The sequence below is a fragment of the Panthera onca genome, chromosome C2, assembly GCF_046562875.1.
Source record: "Panthera onca isolate mPanOnc1 chromosome C2, mPanOnc1 haplotype 2, whole genome shotgun sequence".
NCBI classification, from domain to species: domain Eukaryota; kingdom Metazoa; phylum Chordata; class Mammalia; order Carnivora; family Felidae; genus Panthera; species Panthera onca.
Genome location: NC_138347.1, coordinates 34528493 through 34548017, shown reverse-complemented (window position 1 = coordinate 34548017; position 19525 = coordinate 34528493). Strand labels below are relative to the sequence as shown.

The following is a 19525-nucleotide window of genomic DNA, read 5'->3' as shown; positions in this document are numbered from 1 at the left end:
GCAGCATAGAAGCATAGATTTTTGAGAGGTAGAAGAAGCCTAGCATGACCTGGTTCAGCCCATTGAAATTAGATAAAATTGGTTGGGTTAGAAGATATATTTTAGGACATGGTTTCTAAATTAGTACCAAAAATTAAATCTACATAACACTTTACAGTGTGTGAATGCTTTTATTCACCTTGACTTCTCTTATCCTCAACCTAAATATGAGCACTAGAAAGATTTATAACTTTCACAAGATCATATTCCTAGTTAAGTGAATAAATGTGATTTAAATCTACTTCCCTTAATTTCAGCAGTCTTTCATATGGGCACCAGATAATTCACTTTTTTTGTTGCCCTGTCAAAATGCCATTAAAATCAGTAAAGGGTGTTTCACTAATTACTTATAATTTTATGTTTTCTTTGCATTTCTTTGTAAGAGTTAATGGTAACCCTGACTAAATGTCATTTTTCCAGTGTTAAACTATCCTAGTTTCTAACATACTCAAACACAGATCAGTTTAAATAGGATTTTTTTTTTAACAAATATACTCATTTTAAAAGTAAACTTTTCTAGGGGTAAAATAACTTTCTAGGGTAAAATATCAACCTAAGTATATTTCTAGGGTAAAATATAAACCTAAGTATATTTCAGCTTCAAGTGCTGACTGGGAAAGTGTAGATCCTGAAGGATACTGAAGGATAAAAGGGTTTGAGGATTAAGCATCCCATAGAACAGAAGAAGACACTTACAAAGAAGTGAAGGATAAGAGGTCTGCTTTCATCAGCTTTCCTGATAATCTGTTGCTCCTGTTCTTCCCCGAGTAGTGGAAGTTATGACATGCATGGGAGCTCCATATCACTGGCATAGGTTTACAGCATGGGAGTTCTGATTTGTTTTAGCCACACGCAAGAGACACAGTCTTGGACAGATTTAGGGAGATGAGCCTCCGTGTAGATTTATATTAGAAGCATGTAATTGTATATATTTCCTTTTCTTACCTTAATAATTTTGAATGTAGGATATCCACTCCTGGTGACATTTTGTCTACTGGCTGCCTCAATGTACCTAAAGCGTATACGGAATCATATTACTGCATTCGATTAACTCTCTCATGACCATAATAGTGTCATCACTTTGGAATTTTAATAATAATTGGATACTGCAAATAAAGCTCACATTTGTGAAATAACTATGAAAAAATAATTAAATCTACATAGAATTTGATTCAAAACCTGCCAGAAATTTTGTTCATTGGAATTATATAATTCATTTCCATGTCTGACTATCATACCAAAACATTTGTTATTTCATTTTGAATTGTACAAGCAAGCACTTTGCGGAAATAACTTCTCAGCTTTGCTCTTTGCTTGTATTATTTTGCATGTCTACCTAGTAAGATTAACCAATATGACTGTTTTAAAGATGATTGCAAACTACTGTATCAGATTCATTATGCCCCTGGAAAATGTATTTATTAGCAGTCACATGTGTGTGTGTTTAAAACTGTGTCACTCATTTTTTTAGTGCCTGTGGGGAAATGTTTACTTCAAATCTTTTCCCTTTCAGTCATCAATCTAGATACAGTTATGATAGTTATGGGCTGAGTGCCCAGAAGTGCTCAGGAATAACAGGGAGTGATGGGGCACGTATGGGTACATGCCCACGCACACACACATGCGCGCTCACACACGTGCACACACACACACACAGGCCTGCAGGCTTTTCTTTACAGTTTTTCTAGGGAACCCATTCTCATTTAGTTTTCTAAAGCACTGAGTGAGCCCCAGGGTATTATGATTTTCTATTTGGTCTGAAACCTACAAGAGAAAGAGGAATATACATTAGCTACACACATAAGTTATAACTTCAAATAAAGAAAAAAATGTTTACTACCAATGCTAAATAATCAGCTTTCAAATGTTGAAGTATTTTAATGTCCATACACTTTTCAGTCTTTCAGTAGCAATGGTGATAGAGTGGTAGAACATATTATACCTAGATGTCTACCCTGGCCCTGCCAAATTATTTTTTATGTATTTTTTTATATTTTATATACAAACATACATGTATTAATGTATGTATGTATATGTATGGTTTTTGGCTAGTCATTTTAATGTTCTATGCTTAAGTTCAGTCATCTGTATAAAGAAAGCTAACCAGTCAAGTTGATAATACAGGTCTTTATATGCTGACTTTAGTAAATATGTAATCAATCATCCACTTAAACTAACAATTATATAAAATGGCTGTCTCCAGGGCACATACCAATCACTTTAAGAATTAACTAGCTCAATCTGACATGCATTTATTTTACTATTGTGACTGCTCCAAAAAGAAGGAAATAAATCTTTTAAAATGTCCAAGTAAAACTTTGTAGATAATGAAACGAGATTGTATTAGAAGAGATATTGTACAGATCTGAAATATTAACTCTATAACACAATGAAAGAAAATCAAGGTTGGGTTTTTGTTTTTTTTGGTTTTTTTAATAACCAAAGTAGTATTAAATTATTTCACCAGGTTTGGCAAAAGCACTCATAGATCAAAACCCAAGGAGGATGTAAATTATATTCCAATAATGAAAAGAAAATCTAATGAAAAGAAAATCCATTCAATAAATATGTCAGGTATTAATCCAGGCCTTAGGTAGTAGGAAAGTAAGGAGAGGAGTGGGTAAAGACAGAAATCCCTTAAAGATATTGCATTTTAATAAAGAAAGGTAGAAAAATGAAATAGTTAAGCTTATAGTATATTAAAGGTTGATAATGGTATGGTGAAAAACTAGAACATGTACAGGAGGGCGTAGGGAGGTGCTAGTTTTCAGTTAGAGTATTCAGAGTAGTTTCCCAATCTTTCTCAGAAGCTTGAGGAGAACTTTTCTTTAAAAAAAATAAAACTTCAGAGCATCAGGGTTGCTCAGTTGATTGAGCATCTGACTCTTGATTTCAGCTCAGGTCATGACTGCAAGCTTCATGAGATCAAGCCCCACGTTGGGCTCGGCGCTGACAGCATGAAGCCAGCTTTGGATTCTCTCTCTCCTTCTCTGCACCTCCCTGCTTGTGTGTGTGTGTGTGTGTGTGTGTGTGTGTTTTCTCTGTCTCTCAAAATAAATAAACATTTTTAAAAGCCTATAAAAAATTTTTAAAAACCTGAAAATTTAAAAAGGTATCTAGTTCTCAAAGAGATTGATGTACTGTCTTACGAATCCTTAATATTAAATTTCTATATAATAGGAAAAGTGTTAGAATTCTAGTGAGAACACAGTCAAGGGAGTAAGGGCATGAAAGTAAATGTCATTAAGGAAGAAGAGGCCAAACTGGGTGTAAAAAGTAAGATAGAGAATAAATAGACCCTCTTTACATTTTTCATCTGTTATGACATCAGTTTAAATGGTCCGGGGTCTGTAATAATAATATAAACAGCAGCTAATCATTTGAGAATCTTCCCCAACACTAGACACAATGTTAAGCACTGGTTATACATTGCTTCAGTGAATCTTCTCAGCCTCTGATATGGCACCTCTGTTTTACCAATGAGAAACTGAGCCTCTAGGAAGTTCTGTAACTTTCTTAGAGACACACAGTTAGCAATTGCCAGAATTGGGATTCGAAAGTAATTGTTGGTCCCCAAAGCATGTGGATGAACCCACCATATTTTACTCTTAAAGGATGATTTCTCCTATCCCAGTCTGTCTGCAAGGCAGCACAGATGACACTTACTTACTGCTTATAATTGTCATTATTTTTCAGGGACTTTGAAGTTTCCAATTATCTTTTCCATTTATGTATATTTCATTGGATTCCATTGAAGGCTGTATTAAGTAAGTTTGGGGAAAGGTGTTTCTTTATAGCCTAAGTCAAAATTATTTTGAGTTCAAAAGCACAATGTGTTTGTAAAAAATGTTGAATCTGCATGGTCAAAACTCATTTAGATGACAAAGTATGTGGTTATAAGGTGAATAAAAATCTTATTTTTTTCTTTTTCAATTCTAAATAATTGCTATTGCTTCATCAAATAATTGAATTTACAAGTTCTTTGGGTAATCCTTTATGTCACAGACAAAAAGCAACAATTTTAGAGGATGGTTAGGCTAGAAGTATGGGCATATTTTTTTTCATTATTAGACTTTAACTGTGGGCATGTTTTTTCATTATTATTCTTTCTTGAGTTATTGAGAAACAATGGAATTTTTTATTTCAAGTTATATAATCTTCTAAGACAAATAAAAAGTTCCTAGTTAGGTCAGTTGAAGTATTCTGTAAAGTATTTAGAATAATTTTCCTGTTTGCATAGAGAGATATGTGACACACAATACTTGGTATTATCATTCAATTTGCTATTTACTGATGTATGTCATTAAGCATGCATGCTGAAGAATAAACTAATAATTTGCATGAAAATTTATCTCAAAAAGCATAGCACTCCATTAATTAATATGGTAGATCGTATTTGAACCCCTCATCCTTTGAGTTTGTTTTATTTGCTATTCTGCATTATACAGTTTCTAAAAATTTTACAGCCAAGGAAGTAAACTTGAAGGAATTGTAGTTAATTGCAGAAACCTATTGTTGATGAAACGAGCACATCCTAAAATATACTAGAAATATATTTTGTACTTAATTAAAACATGTGGTTGTCATTTAAACTTTTAATGAAGACAGTGCTCGCAAACTTGAATGCTTATGTGTAGCTCATGCATGAAGATGGTGCTTTTTGCAGATACCAAAACTTTAATATGAACTAATTAGAGTTAAACAAAAAAAAGATGGTCACCTTAGAGAGATGCTGTGTTGTGGCATTTATTATATCTTAAAATATACTTTGGTTATATTCAATAGTAAATTCCTTTATGTATTTCACATTTCTCCCTGTTTTAATTTTGTTTTAGAAATATAATCTTTGGGGATTTTTAAACTAAAGAAAAGAAAAAAAATGGATATTTTCCATCAAAAGTAATGTAGTCATGAATGCCACATTGCCGTAAAATAGTTTTGAAAAAATAATTAAAATACCAAAATTCCTTTTCAACAATGAATTTTTAAGTTAATATATATTTAAGGTCACAGAATTAATTGTGGGACTGCCTAAATCTCACACACACACACACACACACACACACACACACACACACCTCACATTAACACACATACAGATTAATAATATACATAACTACACATCACAAGTCTTTGCTAGTTTGTATTTGGAACAAGACCAGAGAGAGTAAATAAAAGTTGTAATGTATGACCCAGAGTATTGCCTCGGCTCAATTTAGCAATATTTATAAAATAAAGGGACGTCTATTTAAGATGGTCAACAGGTATAACTGAAGATTTTGTGGAATGTAGCTGGCAATAAAAAAATTAAATTCATGAAACATAAAAATGGGAGGATTATGTTAGAACACTGTGCCAAGTCCTGTGCTGGTAGTTATTTTTAGGCTGTTAAAAATATAAACTTGTCTTTGCTTTCCAGCACCTGTTCTCACTCTACCAGATGTTTGTTCACAATTCCTTAAATTTCTTACAGGATGTTTCCTGCCTTTGACGTAGATTCTCTCTCCTGGGATCATTGAGCTCCCAGAAGTTATTGCAGCTGTAATAATGTGGGTGGGTTGATTAAAGAATCAGATCTGAAAATAACATAATAAATGCATATATTCTAAGGGGTCCATTTTTTCCCACATTTTAGCATGTCTTCCATTGGTGTATGTCCTACAATAAATGCCATGGTAGTGATTTTTTTTTTCTCTCTTTATTGGGGATATATAAAATAATGCACCTTAAAATTGATGATGGCTTAGATGTAAAGATATATGGTAACTTACCATCTTTGCCATTTTTATGGTCACCTAGTGACTGGAGAGCCCCTTTCATTGTTGCTCAATTTGAAACCTTGGGAGTTGGACCTTACCATAAATTTCCTTAGCTTCATCAGCAGGAGTGAAGTGAGTTTAGTACAGAATGATATAAATGATGGTACTTCTTACATCAAAATCCTTATACTTTGAACAGACACTTTATCAAGTGGCTGAGCAAACACAGCAGCTTTTGAAGTATTTGAAGAGCCATTGAATTTAAGAGTCTTCATGCCCTCACTCTTCTTTAATCTTATTAGTACAGGTCTCCAGAACATGGCTCTTTCTTGGTTCAAATTTAAGGACATAGATTATACAATAAAGCTTAAAACTTATCTATTTCAACCTGTTGATAGATACATCAAATACTTAGGAAGCTATTGAATTTAAAATAAGAAGAAATCATAATATTTTTAAATGACATTCAAATGGATAGGGACCTATTTGATCTCTTTTTTAGAAAAATCTTCATAAAATAATTCCATCATTCTATCATTTTTTTTTTTTTCCTACTATAATTTGCCAAATTGAGCAAGGTAAAGTTTTCGGTCCAATATTTTGTATTCACCAATAAAATGACTGAATGAACCTAATGAATAAAGATGGATCTAGAACAAATACAATAAATGTCAGATATTCAGACACCATAAGGAATGTTAAGAATTCAGTTTTTTAACATCAATCTTTTAAATTGAATTAGACTAATCATTTAGATGAATATCACTTTATCTGCTTTTTAAATTTTTATTCCTCTCATATCCTATTCATTCTGGTCACTTTATCCTTAGAATCTCACCTTTAGAATTAAACAAGAAACGGTTTACAAAATGATTCTGCCTGCTTCTCTGTATAAAATAGATGCCCCGATGTAGAGAGTAAGGCAATTAGATTACATTCGACTGGTATATTCATCCCAGCTCTGCTACTAAACTGGTTGCATGTTTCTGGACACACACATTCTCCCCTTCTACTTTTGTCTCCCCAAATTGTGCATCGGTGTCCTTACTTTTCCATCCAAAATCTCATTGATGTATCTATGCCTCTCCATTCCTTCTCTCCAGGTTTAACCATACTACTATTTTTGGACCCTTGTAAGACTCCTGAGTGTTCTCTCTGACCTGGTCTTTCCTTTGTCCATCTTATTTTACCCTGACCTCTAGGTTAATTTTCTTAATTGTCAAGCTCTTTCTCACCAGTCTTCAACATTCTCATACTTAATTACCAAACTAAATCTTAACAGCCTAGCCCGGCTTTCAAAACCCATTATAGACAGACAATCAATCCTACCTTTCCTCCTTGACTCTACTTCTCATTGCATATTGCTTTCTGCTTTATTTATAGACATTTCATGTGCACGTATCATCTCTCCTTACAGGCTGCAAGTTGTATGTAAACTAAGACTATATCTTAGTCATTTTTTTTTATCATGCACAGTGCCTTATACATTGTGTGTATCCAGTAAGTTAGTGGGAGAGTAAAGAGAACTTATTCTACTTTCCTTTAATACAAAAATATAAGATATGGAATTTGGCCTTTTTTGGTGAATCAGAATTGTCCTGAATGTTTCAAAGATGTATTGAGAAGCTTTCATGAAAAGATATTCTGTTCAGTGTTGGGAGGTAGCTATGAATGAAAGAAGGCCTGCTGAGAGTATCCTGTTAAATTTGTTGTCTGCTGTGGAATTGGAAGCCATATTTAAAAAATAATTTTAAATAAGTGTACATTGGCTCTGAGTTATATTTTCAGAGAGATGTTCTTAAGTGGATGATGGGGGTTTGCAGGGATACTGGTGCTGTATGAGTGCCCTGTCACATGTGTTTGTGCATGTGTGTGTGCATATGCATGTGCATGTGAGGAAGGAGTATGGAAATGCCTAAGTGAGAGCACAAGAGTCAATCAACCCAGTTGCTCAAATAACTGCTTTTGTTTGTTGTCCTTCTAAGCACCATCCTTAAAAGATGGGTTTCTTAATTCTTGAATAGTATGTGGGTAGTAATTCACAATTCTAAGACTCTTCCACAATTATTACTTTTAATCTAGTGTTTTAAATTATTGTCATTTCTGGAGTTTAAGGGTTGCTTTCCCAAAGGACGTTATTGTATTCCCTGAGTAATATGGACACAGGGCTGGGTAATTCCAAAAGTGGCCACAGCAGAATGTTTCCTTTAAATTATAGATCAGAGAAACAGGTCCAAACTGATGTTTTGAAAGTTGCATTATGGCTTTTGTAAGCTTTTGCTTTATAGCTACAAATTATATATATTAAGTGAGTAGATTCCAGCCATTTTAAGTGTGATGATCCCTTTCAATGTCAAAAAGAAATGGATTATTTTATAACAATTGTTCTTTCAGCATCCTTGATTGAAAAAAATATATATATAAGCAAAACCTTACTCTAAGTCCTGTGACTTTTTAAATGAATCTGCATTTTATTAATCAAAAAAATACATATTATTTGAAATACAGTATCCGATGTATGTAATAATATAATGTAGTCTTCAGACAATGTCTGAAGCAAATATAGATCCCCAGTCCCTTCTAGTAACGTAATTACTCATTCAATGAGATCCTTATAATAACACAGCTACCAGTGAATATCAGCCCACTGAATGGGAACCCCTGCTTTTGGTGAGATACTTTCTGTCTGCAGACACTACTACCAATAATAATGTAATTTTAACTAGTAATCTAATAATTGATACTCTATTACAAAAGTTTTTAAAGTATTCTAGGATGTTATTCTCTAAAATTGTACTTGTTTTTCTTCTTCTTTTTGTTTTTTGAGGATTTGTATTTAATGAACTAGGATGAGCAAAAGCTAAACTTTAAATTTAATAGTTCCTTTCATTCCACAAGGCTCCATTTATTTACAATGTTTCCAGTTATTTAATTTCGCTATCTGTGTTTTGCCATTAAGTGATGTGGTGTGCTCAAGTCATTTTCAGCTGTACTGAGTGACTTTAGAATGTGCCTGTGCCCAATTGTCATCTTTTGAATCTCAACCAATTGTTCTTTCTCTGTTCCTCTCTCATTAAATGCCAATAATATGATTATCAGTTTGAATTTGAGTCAGAGCAGGCTGACCTAGATTGAATGAAATGCAGCCACCCCTCCCAGCAACAGTTCCTTTAGTGAATTCTTCCGCATCTCTTACCCAGACAGAGGTTCCCGAAGCAAGAAATTATGGTCATTGTTTGTCACCCACACATACTTTTAATGTGATATATTTTTAAAATGTTTTTTTATTTGTTTTTGAGAGAGAAAGAGCATAAGCAGGGGAGAGGCAGAGAGAGAGGGGGACAGAGGATCCGAAGCAGGCTCTGCATGACAGCACAGAGTCCGATGTTGGGGCTCAGAGTCACAAACCGTGAGGTCATGACTTGAGCCAAAGCCTGACGCTCAACAGACTGAGCCACCGAGGCACCCCAGTGTGATACTTTTTAATGAAAATCTGATCATAAATTTGAACATAATAGCCGTAGCTTTTACTTTGTTGCAAAGACAATAATGAAACATATCTAATAGCTCAGCATGAAAAATCGGATGTTACACTGGAACAGAACACAGGATGGCAACATGAATGTACCTGTAGCATGGGCGGGGAGTATGTTTACGAGATCCTGTGTGTGCACAGGAGGCCTGCTTAGTTCTGCATCTTCAGACACATGTGGACACTTGGTTCACTTTTGTGTTCCTCACTTCGATAACCAGGATCTAGAACTGGAATGAATTCAGAGATGGGGAATGCGTAAAAACACATATCAAATGAGGAAGTATTAAAGGTTCTGAGATTGTATTTAGTATGTATTTAGTAATAGATGCAGAGGATACATGGAGATAGCATAACTATTATTAAATATTTGAAAGGTTACTGCATTTTGAATCTGTTCTCTATGGCTTTTCTGGATTGAAAAGTCCCAAGGAGTCAAAAATCTCCACTTACTAAAGAGGTGAATTCCTAATGAATAGAATAGGTCACATTAAGAGAAAAGTAGATTCTCTGTTAAGATGTATAGTGTGTCCCAGGCTGGATGATCATTTGATAAGCTGGGACAGGATAGCAAGGATCACATGGGTGTGTGGACCAGATAGTCTCCAGCACCCCTTTCAAACATAAGAATCTCTGAAATACTAGAAAAGAAGTGCGTAATAACACAAATCATGATTTAACAGTGTTCAGAATACTCACTTTTAAATTGCCGTCTCAGAACGTGTTTTATAATGTCTCATTTAACCACTGAACCATTGTGATTCCTTAAAAGCTTTACATTCAGAATTGTGCTAGATACAGATGCAGCAGAGTATGGAGGGCACCAGAGACTGGACCATAGTACCGAGTTTTTCTCTCAACCTTTTAAACATAATGAACGTCCCTGTTCTCTTTTGGTAAGTAAGCTTTTTAAGATCTTTTCATTGCATTTCAATTTTACCATTTATTTTTTTTAATGTTTATTTATTTTTGAGAGAGAGAGTGTGTGTGTGTATGGGGGAGGGGCAGAGAGGGAGGGAGACACAATCCAAAGCAGGCTCCAGGCTCCCAGCTGTCATCCCAGAACCCGACGAGGGGCTCGAACCCACAAACCGTGTGCATGAGATCGTGACCTGAACTGAAGTCAGACACTTAACCAACTGAGACACCCAGGTGCCCCAACCCTTTATTTTTAAAGTGATGTTTTTATCCAAAGAAACAAGTCTTTGACCTGCTAAAAGAGAAAACAAAAGCAAACAAACAAACAAACAAAAGAAATGGGGTCAGGGATGATAGGAAAGAAGTGAGTTGAAATATTCAGAGGCAGTGTATGTGGTACTGAGATGAATTCAGTTTTGGAAAATAATAGCAAGAGGTATTTGGTGGACAATTGGGGAAGTTTGTTTATTAATAGGATTAAAAATGTTTCTCAAAAAATAAGGGGAAGGCATTTTTTTTCTATTTTTATACAACAGTTTACTTCCCTTCTGTTGTTGCTTTCTGTGTAATATTTTGCATCAAGCAGGATTCTCCATTATTGACTGTCTAATGAAGTGTAATTTAAAACACCTTAAAAGGGTAAATAAAAAAAAATATCTTTTTCTTCCCTGTAGTCAATTAAAGACTGAATTCATTCTAATTATAAGATTTTCTTATTTCTTCATATTACTGAGGAAAACATTAAATTATATAACTCATTTTTACTTTGTGTTGTTAGCACCTGAAAGAATATTGCTTTAAAATACTAGGTTTAGATTCTTTTAAAAATGTAGAATTTAGAAACTCTCCAGATTTGGAGGAAGAATTCTTTGTCTACTTTGTGTCCAGGTAGTAAGCTCAAGTCCATACATCTACATTATGTTGTTTTTTTTATTTTTTTCCTTTTCCTGACCAGTCATATACCTCCCTCCTCTCTCCCTCTCATGCTGTTGCTAGCTCTAACTCATTCTTGCTTTCTCTCACCCTCTTGTCCTCTTTCTCTTCCTCGCTCTCTCTTTCTGGCTCAAATCTGCAATTTTTTCACCATGAGAGGTCTTAGATTAAGATTTGTTTCACTTTTATGAAGCCAGGATATATCTAACAAAAGTATAGACACTGTTATCATAGCTGTTAAATTCTCTTGTTTTTCAAAAATTTAGGTATAAGTCAAAAAGGAGAATTCATAAGGAACCCCTAATTCCTTCATTTTTCTACTATATTCCCACCTCTTAAAGTTGTGCAAGTATGTCACTTGGTAAGTCACCATATTATATGCCGAACTGGCTTGTCAAAGACAGTGGCATAAATAAATGAGCAGAGCAGAAATGAGCAAGATTGAGCTGTGGATTATTAACTCTGAGGAAAATTCAATGGCCACAGGAGACTTGAGTGTTACACTAACAGCATGCAATGATGGTGGCGATACTTTTTAGATACAAGTATAGATACATATGCATTTTTAAGAGGGAGGCCTTAATGATACTATCAGATTCTTTCCACAAAGAAAAATTATTGTAGTTTTGCAGAATATTAAGTTTTGCCATGTAAAGACTGATAAAAAATAGGTTCTGAAATAAATTTGTAAAGTTGTCTTAAAGTTCTGCAGTAACCGAAAGAATTAAAGGCCCCTGAGGGATTAGGGAAGATCATTCAGCTTGCAAAGAGGAATCATGGAGAAGTAGCAACTGACTGCAACAACGCTGAACTTGAACCAATCAAACCAGACTGAAAGGAATTTGAAAAGTTCAGGCAAAATTTGTATGTAGTGAACATTCTAAAATTTTGAATTCAGTGATTCAAAATGTATGCAATTGGTTACCTAAATGTATCCAATGAAGGTTCTATCGGGGAGAGAGGCCTGGTAACACATTGAAAAAACCACAATGTTTCAGCAGAGAACTGGGTATCAAGCCCCCTGTCTGCCATTTCCTAGCTGTGAGACCTTGAGTAATTTAACCTTCTCTGTGCTGCATTTTCCCTCATCTGTGTAATGAGAATTAGTAATGGTATCCTCCCTACAGCAAGAGATTCTTAGGAGGCATAAACTCATTCATTACCGTGGCCAGGGTTTTTAGAAACTGCAAAATGCTATCGCACATGTATTTTTAGATTATTATTGTCAGGGCTCTTCAGTTATCTTTGTGTGTATTTTAAGCACATCAAGTTACTAGATGCTTTGAGGACATGCAGTTAATAAGACCTTCTCCCAATTTGGAGGAAATTATAGTCTTAGGCAAGGACTCCTAATCTTTGAGAATGGGCAGAAAATATCTTGCCATCCTTTCAATTTTGTAAGAGCAAAAGTATCCTGTCATAATTAAAACAAGCCAACTAACCAGTGGCAGCAAAAGTCAGGAGATTATTTTGCATGTACTAATTGAATTTATCTTACAAATAAGATGTGTGCAGTTCTAAATTTGCAGGCGGAGTGGAAAGTATGACATAAGCCCCACATAAGCACATGAGAACGTAGCTTAACCACTGCCCATATCAGAATTCTCCAACTCTGTCAAAAAGGTAAAGATTAGCTCTGTCTTTGCAGCAGCAGCATCTTGTTTTCAATGACTACCGGTGCTTCAGGAAACACTCATTTAAATGTCTTTAGGGTCCAGATGAATTCAACAACACTGGCTTTAATATAAGAATAAAGCAGCCCAAATAGACTAGAAAATCCAGTAAAAACATGTTCCTTCATGCCAGAGTTATCCTTTGAAGAGCCGGGGCGGGGGCGGGGTGGTGGGGGGGGGGGGGGGAGGAATGCATTAAAAGACAAATGTATTCTAAGAATGCCTCAATTATAATGGAATTCCTTATTAAACTGGTTCATAGCTACTGGGATCCAGTCAGGTTTCTTGAACATGACTATGGGCACTACAGGTCTCATTCCACCACCAGTGAGAGATCACTTTTGCCTCCCACATGCCTTGAATAAAGGGCAGAAGAGAAGGCTTCTTTCCTTCTCCATGAAACTTCTGTCCATCACAACAACTACGCAGTATTTATTTACTAAAGCTTAATTTGCAAACTCAGTCATCCAAAGGATCTGCTGAATAAGTGTCAAATCTGTTTTCAAAGACAGTAACAAATAGAGCTTGAAGGAATCTTAAAATAGCCATATATGCTGCAGCATTAGCAGGTACCACATTCCCGCGTCTTCTGTATGTACTCCATCAGTTGAAACTGTGAAGCCGGAGGAGAATCGTGTGTGTACTACCATTGAAACATATCTGCTAAGATCAGAGCATTCACAAATGCCAAGAAGTGATAGGGCAGAATTTCTCTATTTGCTTTACTGACAATTATTGGGAAACTCCATTTTAGCGCAATCATTTCTCCGTATTTTGGTTTCTAATATAGGAACCTGTATGAGTTCAGATGTTACTTATATGTCAGCCAGTGTGGTGGGAGCAGGGAGGCTTGCTTGCTCTTCTCTGGTTCATAAATTCAAATTCCATGGTACAAATGGAAGAACAGATTATTGAATCAAAAATGAATTAGTTTCCTTTACAGTAACTCAGGTAGTCTCAAGGGTGAATTTGAGTAAGGCAATAGTTTTCGCATTTATTACTTTGCCAGTTAGGCTCCTTATTATTAAGAAGTAGTCTATTTATTCTCATTCTAAATTTGGAAATTCAAATGTAGACTTTTGGTTAAAATAGGGAATTCGGCATAGATGTACCTTTTATTTTTCCTCAGCTGTAAATATTGAAAGTCTTTAAACTTTTTTTTATTTAAAATTATTTTAAGATTTTGTGATTCTAATTTTGACACCCTGTTTTCAAAAATATATAATTACTTTTTGCAGCTCAGTTGTGATCCTAGAAGAACATAATACTTTTGCCTGGATGACATAATATAGTAGATTATTGTGTGCTCCATTGTGGGGTTTTGGGGTGTTTTTTGTTTTTTGGGGGGGGGTTTTGGCCATGTTAGTGGTTGGCATAGTGATTAAATCACTAAGGTAGTCAAAGTAACTGGGTAGGTTAGCATGCATTTTGCCTCTTTTAATAAATGAATTGGATTGTACTGTGGCAGTCTGATTTCTTCTGAGGTGTTGACTATAAATATAGCTAGAAAACATGAAATTCATGGCCATACATTACATTGTCTCATATGTTCTTAATATGATCCTAACTACAAAATCCTTAAGGCTTAATGGCTAAAACAGCATCATATATGTTAATCAGCATATATTAACTGTGATGTGCTTACTAAACAGTTTTATATACATGTACTTAAATATTAATTGTTTATATTTAAGTATACGTAAACATTTATGTATAAACCTACTTAAATTATGTTCATATTTCTTTTCCCTTGCTCTATGAATCAAAACTATTTTTAGAATTAAAATTATAAAATGAGAGTTACATAGCCAATACTTAGCACTAAATAATAGAGCCCCCAAACTGTTCATGTCTGTAATTGTCTCATCATAAGGATTACTTCTGATTATCTTAAACCTTTAGTATAATTGGTAGTCATTTCTAACCACTAAGAAAATTGATTTACATACTCAGAACCCTAATAAAGAAGAAAACTCAAAATTCCATAAATAGCCATAGTTAAGAGAAATCACTTGCTTGGGGAAATTCTCTCATGTTGCCTGTACTGCAAGGACTCTAGAGCAACATAAACACATTGTAGTAATTAACACTGCAGTGGAAAATATAATTACATAATATTCCCGTTAATGATACTATACAATTATCAACTGAAGGTTTTTGAGCAGATAGTGTTAAGAGGTCTCTGTGACTGGAATTGGCATCATAAAGTTCCTTACATAAAATGACCAGCATCATTTAGTAAGAGTTCTTGGAGCATTTTTTAACCCTTAAATGCCAAAACAGGAAACTCAATGCATGTGTTGCAAACCTTGAACTTCTTCTATCGTCCCTTTTGTTTTACTCTCAAATTGGGGGTGGCTGAAATGCCAAAAGATCACAGAAAGTAAGGTTGTTTCTAAATCATAGGCTTATATGGGGCGCCTGGGTGGCACAGTCGGTTAAGCGTCCGACTTCAGCCAGGTCACGATCTCACGGTCCGTGAGTTCGAGCCCCGCGTCAGGCTCTGGGCTGATGGCTCAGAGCCTGGAGCCTGTTTCCGATTCTGTGTCTCCCTCTCTCTCTGTCCCTCCCCCGTTCATGCTCTGTCTCTCTCTGTCCCAAAAATAAATAAACGTTGAAAAGAAAAAAAATAAATAAATAAATCATAGGCTTATAGTTATCATTGTATTTTATTAACGAAATTACCTATGAGGTTATACACCAAACAAAGCAGATACCAAAACTGTGTAGGATTCAAGTAGGAGATTGATGTGACCTGTCCTGATATATCACTGTGCCACACTGACAGAGGCCTATCAGCATTTATTTAGGCCTGACTTGTTTCATTGCATCTTTCCCAAGAGACTTGGACTTATCAGAATCCTCTTATACGCATAGAAGCCCATGTCTTATATCAGAGAAATGTTTTTCAGGTAAAGGGAACTGAAAATCTTTTGTCCAACTTTGGTGCTACTGAAAAATTTAGATTGGTCTTCAGTTTTAAAATGCTTAGAAAAATTCAGAATCATTGTGTTCTAACCTGCTGTCCCACTGATTAGTTATACCTAGTTTCTATGATTCCCCAAACTACACACACACAGTAATAGAGTAAGTATATGGCAAACCTTGAAAGGGCAGAAGTGTCTCTTGACTCATGCCTATTTTGATAAAAGTTGGAGAGAGAATTGGTTGAACCTGTAAATTATAGGAAAATTGTAGGGAAACAGATTATGGCATTGATGTAAAGGGTTTCCCTACACTTAATGACTGCAAGGATATAATATTTATCTTTTCGAAGTATTGGAAGCAAATCAAACTGTGAGAAATTGAGCCAGTCAGTGTCTGTTAGCATTTGTGAAATTTTTCTCAGATGATGGTGATCATTTTCTAAATCACTATTAATTGAAGATTAGAAAAACTGTTCTCTGGTTATTGCATTCATAATATACATTTCTTAAAATGCTATCATTTTACAATTGCTTTAATCTTTATTATTCAAAACTAACCAACTATACTGGTATATCTGATTTTTTTTTAAGAGTTGTGTTATCACAAAAACTGTAAGGGAAAACATTGTGTTCATTCTCAGAGTTGAGATATATTGGATATACAATAGTCTCATTCAGTAAAAATCAGCTATTCTCTTCTTTTATTTATTTTTTTCTTTATGCCATTTCTGCTTTGCCTCTTTCATTCTGATTCTAAACTATAAAAGCTTTTTTTCTTCTTTTTTTTTAACCATCAGTCAGACTTTCACTTAAAGATAAAATGACTGAAATAATAAAATACTCGCAATGTCGGAAATGGAGAGATACTGTCACAATGACAACAGCAGTCTGTAATATTATTTTTACTGTTTGTTAACAGTAAGTATGTTATACGTGAAATAGCACATAGACAGATACACATCAGATCACTTCTCATTTTTATTAAAAGTATTTCAGATAGAAGTATATTAAATAATAGTTTATGATACATGTACATATTGGTCCCACTTTTATTTATTCTTTTATTCATTATTCATTATTTAGTCATCATTTGGCAACTACTTTGTCTACTGGCACCTTACTAAGAGTTAGAAATATGAAGACACAGGGCTCTGCCCTCGTAAAGCTCATAGTCTGGTAGGGAGTTCAGATCATAAACTTGAAAAACAAAATCACAAATTGTGTTAAGTGTTCAGAAAGAATTAAAAATGCCCTTTAACCAGAGGACCTGGATTCAGCTCTTTTCTCTGCCACTTACTAAGTGTGTGAGGATGGGAAAATTATTTAACTGCCCTGTGCCTCCCATTTCCTCATGTGCAAAAAGGAGATAATAATAGTACTGTGTCCTTGGGTCATTGTGAAGGGTGAATGAGCAAGTACTTAAAAGACAGGTAGAGTAATGCACAGCACCCATTAAGCACTTAGTAACTCTTAGCTGCTATCATTATTGGTTTGCATCCTCACCATAAAGAAGGGAAATCTGGGACCCAGAGAGGAAAAGCAACACATCCAAGGTTGTACAAATACACACACACACACACACACACACACACACACACACACACACACAAAATAAACGGAGCTGTAAGAGATAATGAAGTTGGAAAAGTATCATACCTAGTGTTCGCAAGGGACACCTCTCCATGGAGCTGGGATTTTTTCAGATGCAAGAGATATGGAACTAGCAAGGTAAAGAGTGTTCTGAGAGACCCAAAGGAGGGAAGATGTGACCTGTTTAAGGATCCAAAAGGCCCCTGTGGCTGGAGCCTGGTGTGAGGGGAGAAGAGACAAGTGTCACACTGAGCTGAGATGGAAGATGTATTGTATTTGTGCCAGAAGGGGAGTCAGGACCCTGCAGGCAGGGAGAGGATGTGTTTTGTATTTAAATGCAGTGGCAAGCATTTTGAACGGTTTAAATTGGGGAGGGACCTAAAAACCTTTAGGATCCCTTATATTACATTTAATTAGTTCTTAAAATGATGGAAGGCAAAACAGGATGACAGACCGGTGTCTTGGTGTAGAGCAGTGTTTTGTATATTACTTTTATTCACCTGAATGGAATAACCTTGTGACCTTAGGGCAGCCTCCCTGTACCACCAGGTAAGTGCCTCAACCTCAGCCAGTGTCCTTTCTTTGCCTATGTCTGAGGAACACTGGGTTTTGTAAAGTGTATGGAGCCCTCTAGTGGTGATTGCTTCAAAGGAGCCTCAACGTTGCTGCCAGCACTGAGGAACTGTAGAACTGTCTCCCTGGTGCCTGCAGACTATAACTGAAGATAACTGGAACTTGAAGCAAATGGGAGGCTGAATCTTGTCCCTTTGATATAATGTCACCATGCTCAGTATTTCTTTCCATTGCACTGACACGATTGTGTTGACTTAGGTGTACATTCCGAACCGAGTGGGCCTCATCCTTCAGAACGTGGATATGCCCAATTGAAGAGACGTGGTTTCAGCTTCACGAGAAGATGTGTGCTTTGTTTTCCTGTTCTCATTGTCACAGAGCTTGTAGTGTGTAAGCCTTTCAAAATACAGTTGTCTAGACGAAACATCAGGTGTCTGAAATTTAATATTGGTTTATGCAAATGAATGTCAGACTTTTATCGAAGGAGAGGGAGAAATATTTTTGCAATTTCAAGGATTCTAGACTATATTTTCCAGGCATCTGAGCAGCTAGGATTCTCAAATGGAGTATTATATGTAATGTCTTTAAACAGCTTTACTTTCCATGCCAATATTTGATACTTAAAGTTCAAATTTGAATCATGTGTCATGTATGATTATTTCTGTTGAATGTATACAGTATTTTTTTAAGATGAATATTTGATGACTTTATTTGTTCTAAGTATCTCTTGGTTTAAATTACAAAGTGCCAAGATTGTCACTATGCTTTTTTTTTCAAATTGTGTTTAGAAATACTGTAATAAATATGTACTAATAATATAACATTAAGACTTGAATCAAAGATAATATAAAATTCTTTATCTATAAACTCATCCATGCTTCATTTTGCATAAGTTTTATCTCATGATCTCTGCTTCACTTAGTATCTTTGTGGATGCTGATATTTCAGTCTTTCTGAAGGCCTGAAATAGTAAGTGTAACAATTCACAAAACGTCTTTTACTTTAGATCAATAAAATTAAAAATTGCAAAATTGCCTTTGCTAATGTTTATTTTGCTGTACTGTTGTGAAGATTAATTTAGGACGAATGTTAAAATGCCTTATCTTAACTCTGATACCTTCCCCACATATATGCACATGTGCACAATCGTCCAGGCATGGGGATGGGAGGTAATAATATTTGTCTTTAGGTACTATTTTGTAATGTGAAATTATACTAACTAACTCAGATATCCAGGCTACTCTCCAGCTATAAACCTGAACACTTTTCGAAGCTGAATTAACTATCTCAAACTAAGTGGAACACTCAGTCATGAAATCGCCACTCAATTCATTAAATAGTAGGACACAAGTCTAAAATCATTGATACATAATTCATTCATAACTGAGAAATTATGATGCATTTATAAGACAAAGTATCTCACGTTTTTTAAAGGTCTTATCTTGCGCCTTTACATTAATACATTAATAGTGACGGCTTCTTTTTGTTATTGTATGTTTTTAGCCTGGTTGTTCATGACTAATGAGCGGTACTTGGATGTCTTTCTATCAAAAACTTATTCAGTACTGGAAAAGGTTAGCG

The 19525-nt window shown here is 35.1% G+C and overlaps 1 protein-coding gene across 1 annotated transcript in view; it reads left to right on the top strand.

The window, feature by feature from the left end:
• GBE1 (1,4-alpha-glucan branching enzyme 1) overlaps window positions 1-18978 on the top strand; it is a 267734-nt gene extending 248756 nt beyond the window's left edge. Inside the window, exons 15-16 of the mRNA XM_078452902.2 lie at window positions 10111-10226; window positions 18203-18978. Coding sequence (XP_078309028.1) covers window positions 10111-10226; window positions 18203-18259 — 173 coding nt within the window. The 3' untranslated portion in view covers window positions 18260-18978. The remainder of the gene's footprint in view (window positions 1-10110; window positions 10227-18202) is intronic.
• The last annotated feature ends 547 nt before the right edge of the window (window positions 18979-19525 follow it).